At 37.3% G+C, this 21,695-nt stretch overlaps 1 protein-coding gene across 8 annotated transcripts in view; it reads left to right on the forward strand.

The window, feature by feature from the left end:
* STAU1 (staufen double-stranded RNA binding protein 1) overlaps positions 1-17,273 on the forward strand; it is a 40,682-nt gene extending 23,409 nt beyond the window's left edge. For 3 of the 8 annotated variants that reach the window (XM_035343707.1, XM_035343705.1, XM_035343706.1), the window contains 10 exons: positions 1,933-2,031; positions 3,349-3,579; positions 4,146-4,289; positions 4,954-5,100; positions 5,865-5,937; positions 7,850-8,169; positions 8,921-9,043; positions 10,558-10,643; positions 10,743-10,790; positions 11,281-17,273. In XM_035343707.1, coding sequence (XP_035199598.1) covers positions 1,933-2,031; positions 3,349-3,579; positions 4,146-4,289; positions 4,954-5,100; positions 5,865-5,937; positions 7,850-8,169; positions 8,921-9,043; positions 10,558-10,643; positions 10,743-10,790; positions 11,281-11,368 — 1,359 coding nt within the window. In that variant the 3' untranslated portion in view covers positions 11,369-17,273. The remainder of the gene's footprint in view (positions 1-1,932; positions 2,032-3,348; positions 3,580-4,145; positions 4,290-4,953; positions 5,101-5,864; positions 5,938-7,849; positions 8,170-8,920; positions 9,044-10,557; positions 10,644-10,742; positions 10,791-11,280) is intronic. The other 5 variants (XM_035343712.1, XM_035343708.1, XM_035343711.1 and 2 more) reach the window with 5 other exon arrangements.
* The last annotated feature ends 4,422 nt before the right edge of the window (positions 17,274-21,695 follow it).

Below are 21,695 nucleotides of genomic sequence, written 5' to 3' on the forward strand. Positions count from 1 at the left end.
ATTAATTACTTGCTTTTAATATAAACATTGAAAAGAAGTACCTAATTTACCCATTTTAAATAAAAACATTGGGGAAAAAAGTACCTGTGTTTTAAACCATATGAACAGACCTGGAATGATATGTCAAGAATATACACCATAAAGTAGTGGGTAATTGCATACTATTTATGTTATTTTGAAAGGATTTTAAATGCAAAAAGTCTAATCCAATAAAGAGAAGCCCTGTCATCTTAAAAAGGAAAAATGTGGGAATTTGAGAAGCTGGAATATATCTGAAATTACAAGGATGGGAAAAATATTTGTAATTAAAGTGATCCTGCTAATATGTTGACAGTAAAGTTAAAGACAGTAAAGATCATTCCTATAGTTGCTGGTAGTAAACTTGCTGTAACACTTAGACCATCATAAAATAAGCCCTTAAGTTCAAATACGTACCCTGGAATATGATGCTGTTCATTTTCAACCTACCACCTGCATTTGAAATAGGTTTTAGAATATGGTGATCAAGATTTTTGATTTCTAGCTTCACTCTTAGCTTTGCCAAACTTTACCTGCATTGTGCCTCCTGCTGAGATGTAGTGTGGGTTTCCTGTAGTGTAGGTATTGCCTCGACATTTCTTGTGCACTGTGGTGTACCTCACTCCTTTGGGAGTGGTGCCATCATGTGGTCTTGGTTTCTGCAGACTTGGAGGTTGCTCAATGTACATATCTGGCTCAGAGGTTGAAGACTGGATGTAGTAGTGTTAGCAGAAGTATCAGATGTTATTTTTGTAAGAAAGGATGTTGGGGTGTATGTGTTCTGAAACATTGTGTCTCAGACCTGAAATATGTGGTCAGTCCATAAAAACAGTGCAAAATCTGATGGGACAGTAGGAAGGCATGAAAACCACAGATTAATTTTATCCTTATTTTGTTCTGAGCTTGGGAGAGGCTGCTTTCAGTGGTGGAAACCAAATGTCCTTCATGTTCTGAGCTAACTCGCTAGTAACAGATATTGGGGATGCTTGCTACCAAAACTAGCTTTAATCAGTAAGAGCTCTCTAGCAAATTTCTGCTGCTCCAATAAAATATTTAAATCATTTTTGTTACCTGGTTGTTTAACCAGTTTTATGGTGTAATATAATTGGTGTAATTGTTGCTATTCATCTTTATCATAATCTTTCCTCTATCACTGCTGGACACTTAGTCTTAAAATTTCTCTGTTGCTGTTACCATGCCTCTTAGTTCATGTTGATACCAACATCAGTGAAGACATTTTTGGAATCACAATCAAAATTTTACCTGGAGATACGTAGAAGTGCCTGTAGGTAAGCTCCACCTGGCACTGCTGTCCTTCTAGCAGGTGTAAGATCTCCGAGATATACACTATTTGATTTAAGGCAAGTTCCTGATAGCATGTTTTCCAAATGATGAGAAAAATCCGTAGATGAAGAACTTGCAAGGGAGCATGTTGAAAGACAGGACTATGCCAGGGTCTAATAATCCATCCTTTATTGACATTGGTCCCATTCTCAGAATCTTTATTTTTCCTGCCCTTTCTCTTATCTGTTACTGTCTTAGTGCTTTGGTACAAACGTCCAATCAGCATATGAAAACTGTATTTCATAAAGGTACTTCCATTTGGAAAGCAGTTCATTCAACACGTCAGTTTGGTTTTCTATAAATAGATTTTAAAGCCATTGGCCCTTATTCTATTTGTTTTTTCTGTGATGAGCACATGAAAATATGAAGGTTTGCTAGCTTTTACACATACACCTTAAATGAGCTTCCTAAATTTTACTTCTGTAGTATGTGTGCTGCACTTATACACATTCACGTAAAATGGCAGTAAAAGTTAAACTACTTACAAATTTGAGAATTCAATAAACTGCTTGGATTAATAAAATTCAATTTAATAGGATCATTATTTTAAATAGAGTATGCTTCTTTTAGGTTAACGGAAAAGAACCAGATGATGAAAATCTCAATAAATCTGAAATAAGCCAAGTTTTTGAGATTGCACTTAAAAGGAACTTGCCTGTGAATTTTGAGGTATGTTTATTTTACAAGCTTTAGATTTGTTTTTATTAGAATATTAAGGGTACACATTAAGTAGAGTCTTTTCTAGATAACCCAAACAACTGACTTTTAACATGCCTTGTTAGTTGTGAATACACATTTACCTTTGACAGTCGCTCTGATTGTCTCAGAATTTACATGATTAAGTAAAGAAAGAAAGAAATCCACCTGTTCAGATTCATGCACTAAAATCATAGCATGAGTGAACAGCTATGCTGTGCTTATCTGTGCAATCTTTTCCAAGTTTTTTGAAACAACAGTATTATAGTAAAGAAACAAATCACAAACCCACATTAAAGATTAGAACAGTGAGGTGTGAAGTCCAGGCAGAAAAGTGTAACTCACTCTAAAAGAAATTATTTATGGAAGTATTTGCTTACTTAAGCACTGATGTGGACTACCCGCAAGTTGCAGAATCTCATAGACAGGTTTCTTTTCTTGCCATGAGTTGACCTCATGTGCATCTTACTTTCCTTTCCCTTTGGCCTGGCTGCTTGCTGCCTCTTTGCCCCTCTTTGATCATTTTAGTTACCTTAAATCAATAGCTTCCACAGGACCATCTTTGTTGCATTAAAACATGAATGTATCATGTTGCCGTCTTGAGCTGGCAGAGTAACATTTCAGTCAACTACATGAATGATTACAGTAAGAAAATGCAATTGTGTGTAACTAAATTGCTTTTAAAACTGTTTTATGAATTTTTATACAAATATTACAATTATAACAGATTGGCATGAGCATCACTGGTAAAAATATACTGTCACACAAAGCCAATTGTGGGTGGAAGTTCTTAATTCAGCTTCAATTCTTGACTATGAATATTTTGAAGTACAATTTGTTATGAATGGAGTTAAGACTAAATCTGTAGCAAGTAGCTAACCCTTAGATGTCTCCAAAATTCTTGATTTCTAAACTAAATTGTTGGATCCCAATTAATTGCTTTCTCAGTAACGTTCTATTGCTGTAACATGATGTATTTAGTGAGGTGAATTTATATGTGTAGAAGTACATGTTGATGAAATAGACTAATAATTTTTATATTAAAGGAGTAAATAAATAAGATTGGTTAATGACTGTAATATGGTAATGCTGTTTACTGCTTGCTGCATCTGATCTTTTAAAAATACATTTTTATTTGGGTGGGAATATGTTATTAGGGTATGATTTACATAGCCATTTTCTGAATTGTATGAAAATCTGAAATATTTTTACCCATAGTGTTTGAGAGAATTTTGCTATAAACAATGTGCCCTACCATTTTTACTAAGTGTTTATCACGCTTTCACTCAGTTTTTCCCTCTGAAACAGGTGACTAAGGAAAGTGGTCCTCCCCATATGAAGAGCTTTGTAACTAAGGTGTCAGTTGGAGAATTCATGGGTGAAGGTGAAGGAAAGAGCAAGAAGATCTCAAAGAAAAATGCTGCAATAGCAGTCCTAGAAGAACTGAAAAAACTGCCACCCCTTCCCACGGTTGAGAAAATGAAGCCGCGAATCAAAAAGAAAACAAAATCAATAGTGAAGGTAAGAGACAAATTGAAAATCCAACTGATGTAAATAATTGTCAGATGAGACACATTTGAGTCAATTTGGAACTCAAATGTAGTTTGGTACTACAAATATTTTCCTCCCATTCTAAATGGGGTTCACAATTATTACAATTTTTAACAGTAAATTCAGAATGAAAGAGAAACGAGATAAAAGAATGGGTGGTACCTAAAAATCAAGCTCTGACTTTCAAGCCTTAGACTTCACAGTGTGGGGTTTTGCCTGATTTTCACTTCTGCAAATTCTCCTGCAAACCCGCCCCTTCTAACATATGACGCCCCTTCTAACATATGACGCCCCTTCTAACATATGACGATCCCTCTGAAGCTGTTTCAAGTGGTAGGTCATATGTGGTCAACCATGACAGCAGAGCCAAATAAATTGAGTGTTTTTCCTTGGCTGTAAAGGTGTTTCATTGAGTAACTGTTGCTTTAGTGTTTTTAAATTCTAGAGATGAATGAGCTCAGTGGCACGCTGCGTTTTGTCTGTTGAACCAAATATTCACAAATTTTGGCTTATTTCCTAAACGTTATTCTGTGTAGCTGCAAACAAGTCCAGAATATGGTCAAGGCATGAATCCCATTAGCAGACTTGCCCAGATACAGCAGGCCAAGAAAGAAAAGGAACCAGAGTACATGCTTATCACAGAACGTGGTCTTCCAAGACGCAGGGAATTTGTTATGCAGGTTTGTATGTATTTGTTTTTTTTGGCTTATTATAATCAGAGTGTCATGATGATACACAAAATTAACAGGATTATGGCCACATTTCCATTAAATTTATTAAGAAATTATGTAGTAGATTCCATCCAAGGAAGATAAAGGTTCAAGAAAAGTGATCTGAGTCATGATTAAAAAAATAGCACAGGACACTAAAAGTCTACTTGTGTAACTTCCTACTGTATTTCATTTACAGGAAGAATAACATCCTGCTAGGAGCATAGTAATTTTTTTGACATTGAGTATCTATTAGCCTCTAATAATTAATATTCTCCAGTTCTCTCTTGTATCCCAGACAAAGCAGAAAAATTAGTTCCCTTCCAGTGCATTAGAAAATCTCCTAAACTTGTAACTTCAGCCTGGAAAAGGATATCGACTATGATGCCAGTTTTGAGTATTTAGACTGGTGCCAAGATGGGATGATGAAATACAGCTGATTATGCTATGTCTGTTTGGATTTGTCCTTGGAGGCCAATGATCATGGATAATAAATGGCAGGATAATTCTTGTTTAGAATAATTACTTGAGCTATTTTGTGACTCATACTGTACTTGAGATGCAGGTGATTGATGAGTGAATCCTAAGACTACTGCTTAAGAATTTATTTGCTTTTTCTTCCTCTTTCGTCCAGGTCAAAGTTGGTGTACACACAGCTGAAGGAATGGGCACGAACAAAAAAGTTGCTAAACGCAATGCAGCTGAAAATATGTTGGAAATTTTAGGTTTCAAAATCCCTCAACCTCAGCCTCCAAAGCCAGCATTAAAGACAGAAGAGAAGGTAATATTCTTTGAGTATCAGTCACTGTTTGATGAGTTTAAACAATAGCAGCTTTGAAGACAGTAATAGTATCCTAAATTCATGCTGTCTGCACTAGTCAGAAGACTATTGTATTGAGGTGACTGTTCTCTAAATAACAGTATATTTTGGATACCTCAACAATTTCAATTTTGCAAGAAAAAATCCAAGTCACATCAGAAGGCTAAATGAATGTATTCTTCACAGAATGGCTCAACCTGTGAATAACTGATGTATTTGGTCTTAGAAACTTGCAAACATGTAAGTTGTATAGGATTTTGTGGTAGCAATAGTTTCATATAGCCTGATGAATATTTGCAGACAAAAGCTTGTTACAGGTCTCTTTCTTTGGTGGGTCCTGAGCATGAAAGAGCCTTGCATTCTTCATTTGTTAGTTCGGCAGATATTACTGTGGAGTTAAAATAGCAAGTCTGGTTTAATTTTCTCCTTTTCATGTATTTGTTCACTTGTGTCCAATGCATGTTGTTATCAGCAATATTAAAGTTAGCTTAACTAACTTTGAGTTCTCAAAACCTGTGTTCCTAATAACACTACAATAGCCTGTAGATAGTCTTACTCATTTAGTGAATAAGAATCACAGAACTTGTCTTTTTGATTGCTATGTAGTAGTTGAGGTTTTTGAACAATAAATTCTTAAGTAAAATTTTGATAAATCACCTACATCTTGAATACTTGGGAAAAGTTTATTAAGGGGTGTTGTTTGGTCTCTCTTCTTTATTTTTAAGACACCAGTGAAAAAACCAGGTGATGGAAGAAAAGTAACCTTCTTTGAGCCAGGCTCTGAAGAAACTTCAACTAGTAAGTAATCTTCCTGAAAGAAGCATGGCCCTGTTGGCATGTACGTATGTAAGACACGTTTCTCAGTCCCTTCAGTAGTGTCATTTAACATGCTATAATGAGCAGAGGTGTGCAACTGCTGGCCTGCAAACTAAATCTATACCATGCCAGGGTTTAGCCGAAATTCCAAAGTGCTTATTTCTTCTGAGCTGTACGGTATTTGGCTTGCTTGGCCTCCAGCTCAGCTTTTGGCTGATCCAAAAGCAGCATGTGTGCACTAATGTGGCAGTCAAGCAGTTGGTGGCAGTGCAGCTGCTCCTACCTGTGGTGTCTGGGCTTCTCTCACCATGAGCAGGGGAGTCTTGGGGCAAGCTTTAATCGATGTCTGGGGCTTTCTAGTGCAAGAATAAATGTTCAGGACCAGGCATTGCTCTTGTCCAGGGAAGGGGCTTCTCCTGTTAAAAGCAGAAATGAAGTTGAGGCAATTTCTGTGAGAGGAAAAGGTAAGGGAAGGAGGAGAGATCAGCCTCTTTGACTCAAGAGAAAGTTTCTCTGGTGTAGGGTCTAAATGAGGATGGAAGCAGATTCCATGGAAAAGGGTTGGTGTTTCTGCCACCTGGGAACAGCCTTCCAGGTTTGGAAGAATGGTTGTGGCTTGGAAGTAGCAGAAATGCTACTCCCTGTCTGAAGAAGAGCAGCAATGGGAGGAGGATGTTGCTGAATTTGGTAGTTAGCTCTGTTAAATTTGGTTGCATCACCTTACAGGTGTTGAGGGAATAACTCCACTGTGTTGAAGACTGTTCCTGGGATGAAAATGGGAAAGGGTGTCACTGCTGATTGAAGTTGGTCTTCCTAAAGTAGAGTTAGAGGGAAGGAATGGCCTCTTAGTACAGAACAGCCTCTTCATCTGTGCTTGTCCTGTAATGACTGAAATCAGGGAACTGTGCCTGCATTTATTTCAGACAGTTGATTGTTACAGTGACTGGATCTACAGATAACTGGCTGGAAAGAAACAAATAAAAAATCCTGGCCACCAAGCACAGTGGAGTTTGATTTCTCTAATGTAAACTTGGAAGGAGTCATTATAGAAAGTTTGTCAATGACAAAATAATTCTGTTATGGAAAGTATGTCTCAGATGCTGTGTTTCTTTAAGTATAATTTTGTTTAAGTTATAAAGAAATGGGATTGACTGACTTGAATGTTAGTAATGTTTTCATGCATTCATAAAATCTTAGGTAAAATTCCTGAGTCCTTACTCAAACTTTGCTATCACTGCTGTTATTCCTGGCTGCTTCCATCTACCAGTTTTAGCTTTCATTCTTAGTCTTGTGGCAGCTCAGTCCTGTTGAACTTCACTTATCTATTCAGCCCTAATACTGACCCCTCTATTTATTTTGGTGGCATTGTCTTTCCTGTCTTTCCTGAGCACACCTCTAACTTCTTGCCACAGTTCTGTGTGTGAGTTCCCCATAAAAAGCCGCTGCTATCCCTCTTAAAACTAACTTAGGCTGTAAGGTCAGTAAATTGCTATCAGTTGATGGTGGTTGGATATTTGTTGCAAATAGTGATTCTTGCTGCTTCATGCTGTGCTAAGTTCACATTTAATCTTACCTATCTGTTTACATTTTCATTATATACGGTATAAACTTTGTGGACTACATTGTTACTGTCTTTACAATATTTAACCGTGGCTCTAGCCATTCTGTGGTGTCATTATTCGCTCCTACAGTTTAAATCGTGAAATAAATGATTCTGAAACCAAAAGATACATCTAGAATGTGGTTGCAACTCTCTGAGATGTCTGTAAGCTTGACTTAGGTGGAGAAATTGCTCCCGCAGGTAAATGTGCTCCTTTTGGCAGAAGCAGGTGTTGCACTGAATCATTTGCTCAGTAAGCAAGCTCTGTATTGATGGTACCTCTCTTTTCTGCAGGTAATAAAGAAGACGAGTTTAGGATGCCTTATCTCAGTCATCAGCAGCTTCCCGCTGGAATTCTTCCCATGGTCCCTGAGGTCGCACAAGCTGTAGGAGCCAATCAAGGACACCACACCAAAGAATTCAATAGGGCAGCCCCAAATCCTGCCAAGGCTACCGTAACAGCAATGATTGCTAGAGAGCTATTGTATGGTGGTACTTCTCCTACTGCTGAGACCATATTAAAAAATAACAACTCATCAGGCCACGTACCCCATGGACCACTTACTAGGCCCTCTGAGCAGCTGGACTATCTTTCCAACGTTCAAGGAATCCAGGTAAATGTTTAGTTCTGCAATAGTTCTTCCAAAGCTATCCAAACTAGTATGTCTTGTTTGTTTAAATTTCTTTTAGCACTGATGTACTCTGAAGCTGTTTGTTAAGCTGAAGTTCATGGAAACATTTTATTTTACCTACAAAATGTACTGAATTTTACAGCTCTTTTATTTGGTTTTCAAATATGCATTTATGCACTACATGTTCAGACTTAATTCAGCGCTAATCTCTAGGTCTCGTTGAAGGATGAAATTGAAAGTAGTATTTTCTGCAAATTGTCGTGATGTGGGAACATAATGTGTACTTGGTTGATCTGAAATGCGTTTTTTGAAAAATCCTTGATACATTAACATTTGCTGTAAGCTGTACATTTTTCTTGTGTTTTGTCCCTTTAATTAGAATTGCATTTAATTTTCTATATTGATACATTATGAATATTACTCTTTATAAGAACTCCATGGATTTAGAAGTAAAATAGGAAAAAAAATAAATGCAGGTAGCTATGATCAGAATAAAGATGTCAGCAACAATCATTATTATATAGCAGCTGTTATTCTGCTTGCAGAATTCTTGTAATTACTCAAAACAATCACAACTGAATTCAAACTTTGAAGTAAATGTTTCTTACTGGCTGCCAGAGAATCAATAAAAGTAGGGTTTGGCTGTGTATATGGGGAAATAATCTTCAGCAATCATGATGTATTTCCTGTACCTGGTTAACTGAAAAGAACTAAACCATTCTGTTTCCTTTAGGTTGAATATAAAGACTTTCCAAAAAATAACAAGAATGAGTTTGTATCTCTTATAAACTGTTCCTCTCAGCCACCACTGATCAGCCATGGAATTGGAAAGGATGTAGAATCTTGCCACGATATGGTATGACGAATATTGCTGAAATCCTTTCTTTCTGTCTTCAGTGAGCTCTAAGAGGTGCAGCAGATAGAGCAAGATCTCATATTACTGCTGGATAACAATTAAATGCTGTACAATTCCCTGACTGTTTTGTCAAAGGTATCACGGGTTACTGAAATAACCAAGAAATAGTATCAGAATCTAATCTAAATAACCTTTAACGCGCTTAATATATGCTCATGATTTTGCGTCTACAAAAAGTGTATTTGTTTTATCTTGATATTATGTGTCGGAACACATATTAAAGAAAATGTATAAAAAGGAACTTCTGAAACACAAGAGCATATCACTTTTTTTCTCTTTAATGGAACGGGTTGATATCTCATTGGGAACTGCAATACTTGGGTTCACATTACCAGATTTTCTGCTGGAGTGGAATCCAAAAGGGAAGAAATGCAATAAACCATTAAATAGGAGATGTCTAAATCTGTTAAGCTCCCTTATAAATAAGATCTTTTTATTCACAGTAGCTGAAGTATTGCTTTGTGAAAGAATCAGTCTTTTAGTCTGTAAACTGTCAGGGACCTTGTCTTCTGCTCTGTCTATAAAAGGCGTTAGATATTCCTAGCACATTCCTAGTACACAGACTACTATAACTTGGAAAGAGTTATAACACTGGTGACCAGAGTACTGACCACACACTAAAGAATTTGTAATACGTATGCTTAAAAACTGTTTTTTACTGATTTTTACTAATTTTGCAGTAATTTTATAATGGCTATGTTTTGATTGAGATTTCTTTGATTCTTTGATCTTCATCACTTAATTCTGATATTTTCATACCTATCTCTACACCCTGCTGTAAAGAGCTCCTGGAAGAATACACACAAGTCAGTGTGGTAGATGAAAGGAAAAGGACAGCCTCTGCGGAGTTTAAACATTGTTATTCAGCTGATGTGAGAAAGCTTCCTGTGTTCAGATATGTCGCATGCATTAGTGAAAGCTGAATAACTAATCAGGGATATTTTTGAAGACGTACACCTGAAATTGATCTGAATAAAACTGAAAAGTCTCTTCAGTTCTCAAAGGAGGTGGCCTTTACATTGGCAATGCCACATTGACAAAATATATTTTCTTTAAGTATTTACATGTGCCCTATCTGCATTTCCTTTTTCGACTTTTTTTTTTCTTTTTCTGCAAAGGACTTTTTGGTTCTGTGTATTTTAATGTTCTTTACCTAAGCTCTGTACAGTTGGAGCCATTACTAATTTAGTTTCTTTCTCCATGATAGTATCACTTAATTAGTTTTTCCCCATTGCTAAAACAAATGCTATGGGAATCCCCTAGTCACAGTACCATTTTGCTGTTTATTGGCAAGATCACCACTGAATTTTTTCCACCATAATTACACATCTTAAAAAACATATATTACCAAAATTAGAATGCTTATTCTGTTTCAAGTGAGTCCCACTCTTGGTTTCACTTAATAAATGAAATGGACTCAAATTGAACGTTCGAATGCTGTTTCTTTCGTTTAGGCTGCATTGAACATTTTGAAGTTGCTGTCTGAGTTGGACCAACAAACCACAGAGATGCCAAGAACAGGAAATGGACCAATGTCTGTGTGAGTGTGACCCATTGACTTACCCTTGCGTTAATGGAAAGCTGTAACCCTAAGATGTATTATAAACAAATAAAATATGAGGGTTTTTTTCTTTGCCAGAGAAGTTAAAATGCCAAGGGCTGTTACCTTCCTCAGAAGGATGAGAGGGTAGGTTTTATGATCAAGCTTATAATTTTCATGTGTCAAATGCAAGTTACTAAACTTAATGCAAGAGCAAGTAGATAAAATGTAATGGCTGTGACACAGAGGAATTCTGACTTTGATTCCTCTGCTTAAACTAGTTACATGTATTTATAAATAACATGACTTTTTTCAGTGTGTTTGAGTGTTACAGTAGCCTCTAGAAATCTCCTGCATGTAAACTGTAAATAATCTATAGGTTTCACAGCTTGCTCTCAGAGGAAATGTGGGGGGTTGCAAATTATTATTTTCAACCAGAAAAAAAAATAAATTGTTCCATCATTTAGATAACCAAAATGGTGGAATTAGCAAACTGCTAATTGATTAAAAATAGAGGTCAGTTACATGTAAACAGACTGACATCTGAAGAGCAAATCCTTTGTAATAGATTTAGAAGTGTCTTGTTTGTGGAAGTGGTGTTTTATCCCACATGTAACAGGTGTTTCCTCATTTGTAGATGTGTGAAACAAGAAATGGAAAGTGACCCTCTTCTCAAACCGGCTAACTCAAACACTTTGGGACAAACACTGGACAGCACTGCCTAAAAAGGCTTTTGACTGGACCCAAACCTGAAAGCACCAGAGAAAATCAAATGCTTCCTATTAATGTAACCTAACTGTTTTAGAGTGCTACAGTCTTTACAACCTACTGTAGTGTCTAAATCATAACCGTTGCTTTTTCTTCAAACAGTGATAAATTTTTAGTTTCATTATGTTGTTTTGATTGAAATGACACTATAAATTTTTCATTTAAAAGTTTCTTAATTGTATCTAGAACAATAGCACAGTTTAGAAACTTTGTCTTCTGAGACTGACATGTTATCTGTGAACTAACTTGGGAAGATCATATCCATGTATGTGGTTATTTTGTTTTTATTGAAATAGCAAGTTTCACTGGAAACAAATTGTGTGCCCACCATTTTTTAAAAGTCCAATGTTTTCGCAAACCTAGCTTAATTATCCAACGGTTGAATGAATTAAAAACACTTTAGGAATTTTAAACTTTGATCATTTTTTGGTTAATTTCTAGTTTTCTTGAGTGGGGGTATGGGAACTTGAATGCAACATGACTTTAAATGATCTCTGATCTATGTTTTAAAGATTGTGTGTATAGATGGCACACAGCTCACTACATTACAGGATATGATCTCAATGTAGTGCATATAAAACCGCAGATTGATTTTCCTTGAGTGCTTTATACTGTTTAATTACATCTCCATGTAGGGCTGAAAAAAATTACCTATGTTTATATATAAACTGTGTTGCTTTTGATGTTGTGTTATTGCGCACTGAACTGTGCGCAATAAAGTTTTTGCATATGGTCCAGGTAAAGCACGATAGCCTTGCAAGTTAAGTACTGCTTCAGTTCATTGTTTACGCTGGAATTTTTTCTCCCCATGGAATGTAAGTAAAACGTAGTGTTTGTCACCAATAAATGGTAATACTAAATTTTTTTGGTTAATTTATTCTTGTATGCCACTACAGGGGCTGCTTTTTTATAGGATTTGTAATGCTTGTGATATAGTACGGGCGGTATTGTAAAGCTATGGAGTAACTGTACAATGGTTATCAACTACATATAAATAACTACTATTTAGTAATGTGGAGAATGTGAAAAATTGGCAAGGTCAAGGAAATTCAAAAGTAACGTGGGTACATTTTGTTATTTGTGCCACAGTGTGTTAGTGCAACTGTATTAATGGGAGCTTAAACTAATGTTATGATCATGAAAAGAAACCTGGCACAACAGGTTGGAATGATTTCAAAGTTTAAGTCTCTACTTTTAAGTTTCCTTGTTTGCTTGTAACTTGAGTCATAACCTTGCCTTGCACCTAGTAATTTCTGGGAGGTAGTACTTTAAAAATGAAACAAAACTTTCCTTCTAGCAACAAAAACTGGCACCGTAGACTGACCCATGGCAGTGTGTCATTTGGATGTGAACTACATTCAGTGTGTACTTAACTGGTAATCTGTAGCAACACTTCCTAAACACTTATTTGCAGTGTGTGTGGTAACCCTTGTCGTAAAAAGCTGTTACTGCACATGCTATGTCTCAAAGCTAAATGTCTTGGCCATTTTATTTGCATTACCGAAAGCAATCGGGCCACACTTACTGCATACCAAATTTTATTGAATCAAGTTGGTTTTGCTCATTTTAAGTGCAAAAAACATTGTAAAGTTTTTTTTACATTTGTAGAACTAAAATGCTGTACATTTAAAAATTAAAACAAACTTGTTAGGCTGAGGCTTTGTATTGCAAATTCTTACAACCTAGAAACTACTTACCAAACAATTAATGTTGGAAAACAGCTATCACATTGGTAGTAGTGTAAATGGTCTGCCTATGTTTAGCTGCTGCAACTTTGAGTTTTCCCTTTGGATGGGACTTCTAGCTTTTTTTGCAGCATTAATTTGCTGATAATGCTGTTTCATGCGAACGTTAAGGTACTTTGCAATAGATGCTTCTGTTTCAATGCTCTTAAATGCATCTTTCATCTTTGAGGTGCTATGTAAGAGAAGGTTCTTTTGTCAGAGACCTTGAGATAAGAGACACATGATGGAAAACTTCAGGTCTCTTTGTGGATTCTAGGTAACCCAAAGTGAGTTCTAGATAAGTGTGTTTTCTCTAGAGCACTACAATCTTTTTTTTTTTTTTTTTTTTTTTTTCTATTGGCTCCTCTGTGCTTGGAAGAATGATTACATACTAATGTATGTAATCACCTAAAGGCTTTGTATTATGCTTTAGTTCAACTGATACTAGAGTGTTCCACAAAGAAGAGGAGTAAGAGAAAACTGAGGCAAATGTGAGAAACCCTGACTGCAGTAATCTAGCAGGCTAGTACTGGTATAAAGCTTACATTTCTGAGTACTAGCAAAGTGCTGTCTGCAAGACACCTCACCTTTTTGGGTTATTTCTTTGAACTTTTTACTTTCACTTTGGAATCTTTAAGAAACCTTTTGACTGCAACAGAATGAGCTTGGAGCTTCTGACTGTGTACATTAGCTTCGCTTCTATGTACACGCTTGCAGTCTTACTGTTCAGAAATGATCCCGTTATAAAAACAAAAAGTATAAGGTTTGTTCTAAAATGACTTTATAATCAGATTTTCATTGGTTAGGGTTGTTTTCCCTTGGTCCCTTAAGGGGATTTCCTGTTTTCTTATTTGATTCTGCTTAAGTTGCCACAAACTTGAGTAAATGAATGCATTTCCCCCTATGTTTCTCCAAAAACATTTGGCAACATGACACTACTAATCTGAGTGCTCCAGAATCTACTGTATATTTAGTAAAATCATGAAATTTTGCACTCATAATACTGTTTAGTTCAGCTACAGAGAATATCCCTTTAAAATTACCATGCTTAAATGGGAACAAGGACGACAAAGTATTTAGTATAATACATCAGTCTTGTAACTGTTACACTAATGATTGAGATAGTGACCTCATTTCTTTTCAGAATTTACCACATCATTTCAGACTCTTAAATCCTATAGCCAGTATTCTGCAAATAGAGAGCTGCCCCTAAGCCTCTGCTTCCAAATGCAGAGGAAGAAGGTTTGATCCTGAGGGGTTTCCACTACTGCTTTAATAACTTTTGTAATTGAGGGTGATTCCTGAGGAGACAGACTACTGGATGATAGGAGATGTCATGTGGCAGAATAAGCCACTGAATTTCAGTCCATTTCAGTCTAGTTCATTTCAACTTTTTTTAATGCCTATCCATCCTACTTCCAAAAACATGCAGAGCATACCAACCTCCAAAGTAGCAGCTCAGAACTTTGGAAAACAGATCCTGGAAATATTTTCGTTAATTTTCCAGTAGTTCAGCTTGTAAATAAAATCAGCAAAGAGAGTGTAGGCAGTATATTTTCCTTCACCAAAGAAAATGTCCTATCTGCCTGTACTCCCTCACTTTGATGGACTCCGGCCATTAGGTTGTTATTCTCTGGTATAGGAAGGAAAGCATTCATGACTGCTTTCTAAAATTTCAAAGCCTTAAGCCAGTGTTTAAATTCTAGCAGCTTTTGCATTGCTTTCTTTAAAGCCTTTTCTTATTATTACAAGTATACATACAGGTGCACTTATTAATGGCTCTTGACAAAAGAGTGATACTGTGCCACTTTTTTTTTGAAGGGGTGCAGTCAAATGTCCCATTTCAATGCCCTGTATAAGAACCCAAGGTGGCTTTGTAGATGTGTGCTGCATATGAAACTTAACAAATGAAACCTTTTCCAATGCTGTGTTACCAAGCTTAACAACTGCTACATAAGTTTTCTATTTTAAGTAACAGGTTGCACGCTAAAGATGATGTGTAAGAAGAAAGGTAGTTGGGTAGTCAATGTTTATCCAAGGATTTCAGAGTTTTATCTGCTTTCTTGAATGGGTCAGTTTGTTATGCTTGAGATGAAAAACTGCAACACTTAAATGGGAATAATGAAAATTGGTCAGTGAATACTTTAAGCAAAATATTTGTTAGTAGGAAATCCTGACTTCCCAAACATGATTTTTCATGATCTCCATCCTGGAACTAAGAATGATGGATCTTAAAAGAAGGATCTGTGCAAAATTTATTTTGGGGAATGCTGACCTGTAGGATAGCTAAAATGTGCCTACAGAATGAGCAGCAGCCCGGATTCACTGTGATACATGTTTGTTCCATGATATTAACATACATTCCCATACCTTGAATTGCATTTAAAATGGAATTTTGTTTTGCAGTCAGTTGTAATTGTAATGACAATGCTATTGCTGAAGCTGTTATACTGGCTCACCTTGTGTCAAATACTTTTTTTTTTTTTTTTTTTTTTGATTAGACAGCTGGTATTTCCATGAGATAAATCCTATCAAATCCTATCTGAAAGGACTCAGCTGGGGAATCTGCAGTTAGCAAGGTTGCTGTTTGGCCAGAGAACTGAGAACATTAATTTTAGTAACATACATCAGGGTTAAATGTAGCTGTATGTAGAATTCTACTACAATTATTCTACTACCTGAGGATAAATCAAAATAGTGTTCTAACCTACTGGCCAAAGTTTAAAATAGGATTTTTATTCTGATTTAATGTATAAAGACAAATGGTCGAGTTTCCAGAAGTGCCTAACTGCAGGAAGGGATATGATGCGTATTTATCACTTCACATAATCTTGTTTTGTGAAGCGACCACGTAATTGTTTGGTTTGTCTGCAGATAAAAACCAACAGAACAAGCGTGAATCAATGTAATAGCTTCCTTAAGGGCTTCTATATTTAAGTAGTTTTATATAGATGATTCCTCTGTTTAAGTTCAGGTGAAGAAATACTGCTCCAGAGGTAGTTACCAATCTTCATCTCTGTGGTTGTGACATGCTGTTTTGCTACCCTTTATCTGCTGATTGGATTCATAATTCATATACTTTTTTAATACCCAGGACCTTCTGAGCAAGAACCTGAACATCCCATGGAAGGACGCTGGGGAAAATAAGTTGTTAAAGCAAATTAAAATCTCTAGGATATTAATTTAATTTCTGGATTAGAACTGAATAAAATCATACAGATGGTGAATACTTATCCAAGAGTTTATTTTATTCTCAGACAAATGATTTTGTGTATCACTAGCAGTATTCTAATGTAATAAATTGTATTCAACTAGAAATGAAAAAAATATAGTGCTTTTAAAGAGTATTCCTTCTCCCATTTTGAATTTCAATGTTTTAGCAACCTGCTGTAAGGTGTTTACATTTTTGAATATCCAATGTTAATGACAAAAAATATCCTTGACAGAGTATGCTTCCAATAGTACCGTTCTAAACTACCATTCTTTCATTCTAAGCTGTTTCTAACCAGAAAATAGTCTTCAATGTTTAAATGCTCTTTTTCTTCCTTCTATTTTTTTTTAAGAGAAGGTAGATCAAATGCTCCTTAAAGAGGCAATCCTAGCCCTATATTAAAGGGACAAAACCTCTGGTATTCTTAATGTCCAAGTCCAAATGCGAAAGCCATTTGGGTACAACTGAGCATCTCTACAGAAACCAGCTCATACTCCACGTTTTATCATGGGTGCAATCTCCCAAGTTGCTGTACTTAAAATTGCAACAAAGTACATCATGGTAAGGATATACTGCTAATTAGCACTCGTTGCTTTCACACAACAGCTTGGTTTTAATGAAGAAAAGACTATTTAGCTCTTACCAAAAAAAAAAAAAAAAAAAAAAAAAAACAATTGGGAAATAAAGGCATCATGGAAAAAAAAACAGTTTTTGGTAAAGGGGATTCAGTGAAACAATCTTACACACTGTATTTGCATAAAATGTTTGTCTAGTCTTTTTAAAGCTTTCTAAGTAGATACTGAAGAGCTTATGTATTAAAATGTTGAGTCACAAAGTTATTTTAATTATTGAAGTGGATAAAAATTTGGAAATGTACTGCTACAACTTCACAAAAGCTAAATACATTTAAATAATTGCCTCTTCTAAGCATTATTAGCAATAACTGTGTTGTGCTTTCTCTTGTACTGTGTAAGTTGAAAAGTCTTGTAATGTGTTCCTGTACACTCTTTCAACATTGCACTTGAAAAACTTGTCCCATGTAAATGGACCAGCGACACTCAGTTCAATTTTTGCAAGATAAAAGTGTTCACACCCTTCTCTGAAGTCACTTTCAAGTTAACACCATATTGGTCCATAATTGCCTTTGTCTTTTTGCTCCATCTCTTTGACAGAGCAGTCTCATCAATGCCTATGTAAAATTAATTTGCTAATAATAAAAGAGAGTAATCTGTAAGCCATCAAAGCTACATTCTTCCTAAAAAAAAAAAATAAAATAAAATAAAAAAAAATCCTTTAGCCAAAAATATTACTAGTATCATTAGAAATTGCTATGTCCTCAGTGCAAAGCTGTTAACAAGGCAGCTGCTCATCTAACAGGCGTTTACTGTTTCTACTCTTTAAATGGTTTCTCTGAGCTTGGAAAAATTAAAATGTTTCAATCAATTTTAAGGCTAAACCTGAACAAATGAATTAAATCAGTGTCAGACCCAGTCTTGCAAGGTGGAGTGCCCCAGCTTACTCCAAGACTTGCTGCAACAGTTATACCCTAAAATACCACAGCATCTTTGGGAAGATTTGTGGTCATCAGAAAATCAAGGTTGGCATTTCTCCATATAAGTGTTTTGTACCCCTGGTGATCAATAGCTACTGACCTTTTAATCTGCTACCGCAAACAGGTCTGAAGTTCCTGCTACTGTCAGATTGGGGTTGCAATCCATTTCTATCATTTTGGGAAGTAAACTGTTGACAGTCTATAGGAAGAAAAAAAATATATATATGCAAAAGATTTCTATTAAACTGGCAAATCTCAGTATGTCTCCTTGTTGGGTCTCTTGCTGAAATTCAGTTGGGCTACTCATGGTGTTCATTTATTTCTAGTTTTAGCTACAGGCTAGAAAATGTATGGCTCTGCAATCAAAACTATGGTGGTTTCTTTCATACTGCCCCTTTATAGATTCTGTGAATTTTGTGTGTTTGGATTTTTTCGTATTTCCAAAAGGCTAGTGTGTGTGATTTGGCAGATGCTCAGATTTTTTTCAATACCCTGTCAGTATGCTGACTGTTATATTTTGATTATCACAGTGCTGAACAGGGAAGTTGCTGACCCAATGGGGTTTTCATTAAATTCTTGATGCTTTTTTTTTTTTTCTACCACAAAATTTCATGCTGGAAAATTATAATCTGTTAGAAATTTTGTGACTATCAAAGGCATATGATGCCAGGGTTTTAGTATAGGTTATTAGGCTGGGAAGTCAGATGTTGCATCCCAATTAAAATTTATATTTTTTCATATCCAGTTCAGATTTAACAAGCAGAACATATGTGAAATATTTAAATAATTCCATGAGATTAATGAAGTCTTTTTTAGCAATTCAGAAGCATTTTTTCTTTCATCAAGTTTCCTCTCCTCTGGACACTAAAGAAAACAATGACTGTGTGCAAGCCATTACTCAGTGTTCCCATGTAGAAGTCAAAGACATGCCTGTGAAGGCTGCCATATAATATAAAAGCATTCTTCAGAAGCTGAGTACTGTTTAAAAATAAATAAAGGAAAAAAAACAAACAAAAAAAAACCATGCGACTAACTGCCTTTTAACCATCACTTTAGTTTTGGCCACTCCTAGTAAGGTTTGACAATGCAATTGCTCCTGCATGAGTCTTACTGGTGGAGCTGAAATAATCGAAAGGCAAACAGAACACAAGACTACGGAGGCCTAGCGCAGCACAACTGTTGCCTTTGGATGCAATGAACAAGCACCTTGTGTGACAGCAGTGTGTGATGTCCTTTGGGAAATGTGTCTTGTTGGCTGAAGTCTGTGAAGCAAAGCTTCCACAGGCTGGCTGCTCTGGCCAGCAATGGGCTATGGAAGCGATCCCTCTGCAGGTAAAACACAAGGAGAATTGTGATTTATATTACGATATTTTTTTTGCTACCAGTTGAGGAACTTTACTGTGTTTCATGAGTCTTAGATACAAAGAGCCCTGAGTTAAAGAATTCATCTAGCTAATGAGTTTTTTGACATTTTTCTGCCAAAGAGTATAAAAAACAGACATCAAATAAATTGGACACTAAGCTTGACTTCAGCTGCTTAACAGCCCAGACCTTCCCACTTTTCCTTCCCTGCCAAGCTAGGGAACACAAATCACATTTACAGTTCCTTTTGAATTGTACACGTGATGTGAGCTTGCACTATAACAAGATTATTTTTCCCGGTAATCTTCTTAAAATATCCATCCCATGATTGTCTTTTCATCTCCTGGTGTTCTGGAACTTGGATTAATGGGATTGAAATTTATTCCGCAAGTCCTGTTTGATAAGCTGCTTTCTAGAATTAGTTGTCTATGAACACATTTCATTTGGAAAGAGCATTTTTGTGGCAGTTGAATTATGCATTGTTATGCCAAATGTGTTATAGAATACCTACATGTGTACATACACAGTATGGATGCCTGTAGATACTACTAGACAAGATTAATAAAACAAGACAGGCTTACTTGTTTCAGAGTGTTTAAAATATCTCATGTGCCTTTTTGAAGCAGAATTGCAGTCTTGGATGTGCTTGCAAATTAGCTGACCAATTTACCACATCTTTTCTTGTTTTCATCACATTTCAAGCACCATCCTTAAACTACCCCTTCCACTGATCCCAGAGGATGTATTTATCATGCAATACGTTTGATCTGGTTCCCTTGCCACAGAATCCCTTTTTAGTTATTAGAAGTTTGATATCATATTAACAACTACTTTGCTTAAGCAATAATATGAAAAGTCACACAGGATAAACACTAAATAAGAGTGTGTGACTGGACAGTTCTGCCTGGTATCTTGTCATAACCAATGTGTATTTTACAAACAGAGGAAAAAAAAAAAAAAAGTTTTGAAGCATGATTTAGAGCTAGTCTTGCCAAGAGCTCAGTATTGCAGAATTGATTCTTCAACTCTCATATTTAGCTCAAAAGATCACCCTGCAGATGTAAAAAGCATATGGCTTTGTGCCTTCCCCTGCCTGTCCCTCTGTCTCAAACTTTTGACTCCATTTCAACCTCCTCTCTTTAGTTGCTCTCATTTTAGCAACAGAAGTTCCCTTCTTTCCCAGGAGGTGCTGTGAGGCAGGTGGTGGCTGTTTTGAAGTGATCTGGTGTGATTACACTCTGGTGTGATCAGTGATCCCCTGCTATACAGTGACCATTGTTGGGGGACAAAACGCTGCTTGGGTGAACCTTCTGACCACAAATAGACACACTCTGCAAAAGTAAAAAATACTTTTAACGCGTATTCAGGGATGCCATGTAGCACATCCCCACTAGATATAGGTGACTGGATTCACAGCTCATTACCAAGGTGAACTTACAGCTTTAAGATCAATGTACACAGCAGTGCCTGGGCTACAAAGCCAGGCGGCTCTCATTCACACATCCTTTTTCTTTTTTTCTCCTTTCTATACATTATTCAGAAACAAAATATTTAACAGAAAGTAACTTGTCTACCTACAGCCACCTAAAAGCAAACTATGCCACACGCTCCCCACGCTGTGGTACACATCCTCTCAGTGCCACTGCTCAGCAGGAACCTGACAGAGAGGGCAAGGAGCCTGAGGTGATGTAAGCACAGTACTTGGATTTAACAGTTTGGGAGCTCCTGTTCTGGATTCAGAGCTGCCCACAAGCTGGATGTTGCCTCTCCGCTTGCACATACCTACGGGCAAGTCACTGAAAAGCCAGGGCTGGCTGCACCGCGAAATGGCGGCCAGGCCCCCTCACACCTCATGCCACCTCCATCCTCGGTCTCCAAGCAGCCCAGAGCGGGAAGCAAGCGATCGCTTCCCCAGCGCCTAGCCGGGCAGCAAGCAGGGCCCACAGCAAAGCCGAGGCGACTTGTGGAGGAAGAGCAATGGCCGTGAAAGCAAGGGGCGCGGGCAACACCTCCCGACATGGCGGCGGCTCCCCCTTCCCGCCTTCCCGCCTCCGTGAGGGCGGGCCAGGGGCGGGTCCCGGCGGCCCCATAAAGCCGGGTGCGCGGGGCCTTCCGCCCTCTTGCTCCGGCGTGGCTGAGGTGAGCGGGTTGCTTGCTTGGTGAGGGGGGGGATTTCACGCTCGGCCTTGTTCGCACTTCTCGGCCGGGCTTCTGCCTGTGCCGCCTCGCTGCCCTACCGATGACGGAGTGGCTGAGGTAGCGGTATGGCCGTCCCTTCCCGTCCCCGTCCCTGAGGGTTTTCCTCTGAGAGCGCTTCCCCGTCTGGTGTCCTCGTATCTGTACAGGGGGTCCCGGTCTGCACTCGCCTGGTCCCCGTGGAGCTTCCTGGGGAGGTGGGAGTGCGGCCGTGTCCCACCCCAGGGACTTGCTGGTGT

The sequence above is a fragment of the Oxyura jamaicensis genome, chromosome 20 (genome assembly GCF_011077185.1).
Source record: "Oxyura jamaicensis isolate SHBP4307 breed ruddy duck chromosome 20, BPBGC_Ojam_1.0, whole genome shotgun sequence".
Classification (NCBI taxonomy): Eukaryota; Metazoa; Chordata; class Aves; order Anseriformes; family Anatidae; genus Oxyura; species Oxyura jamaicensis.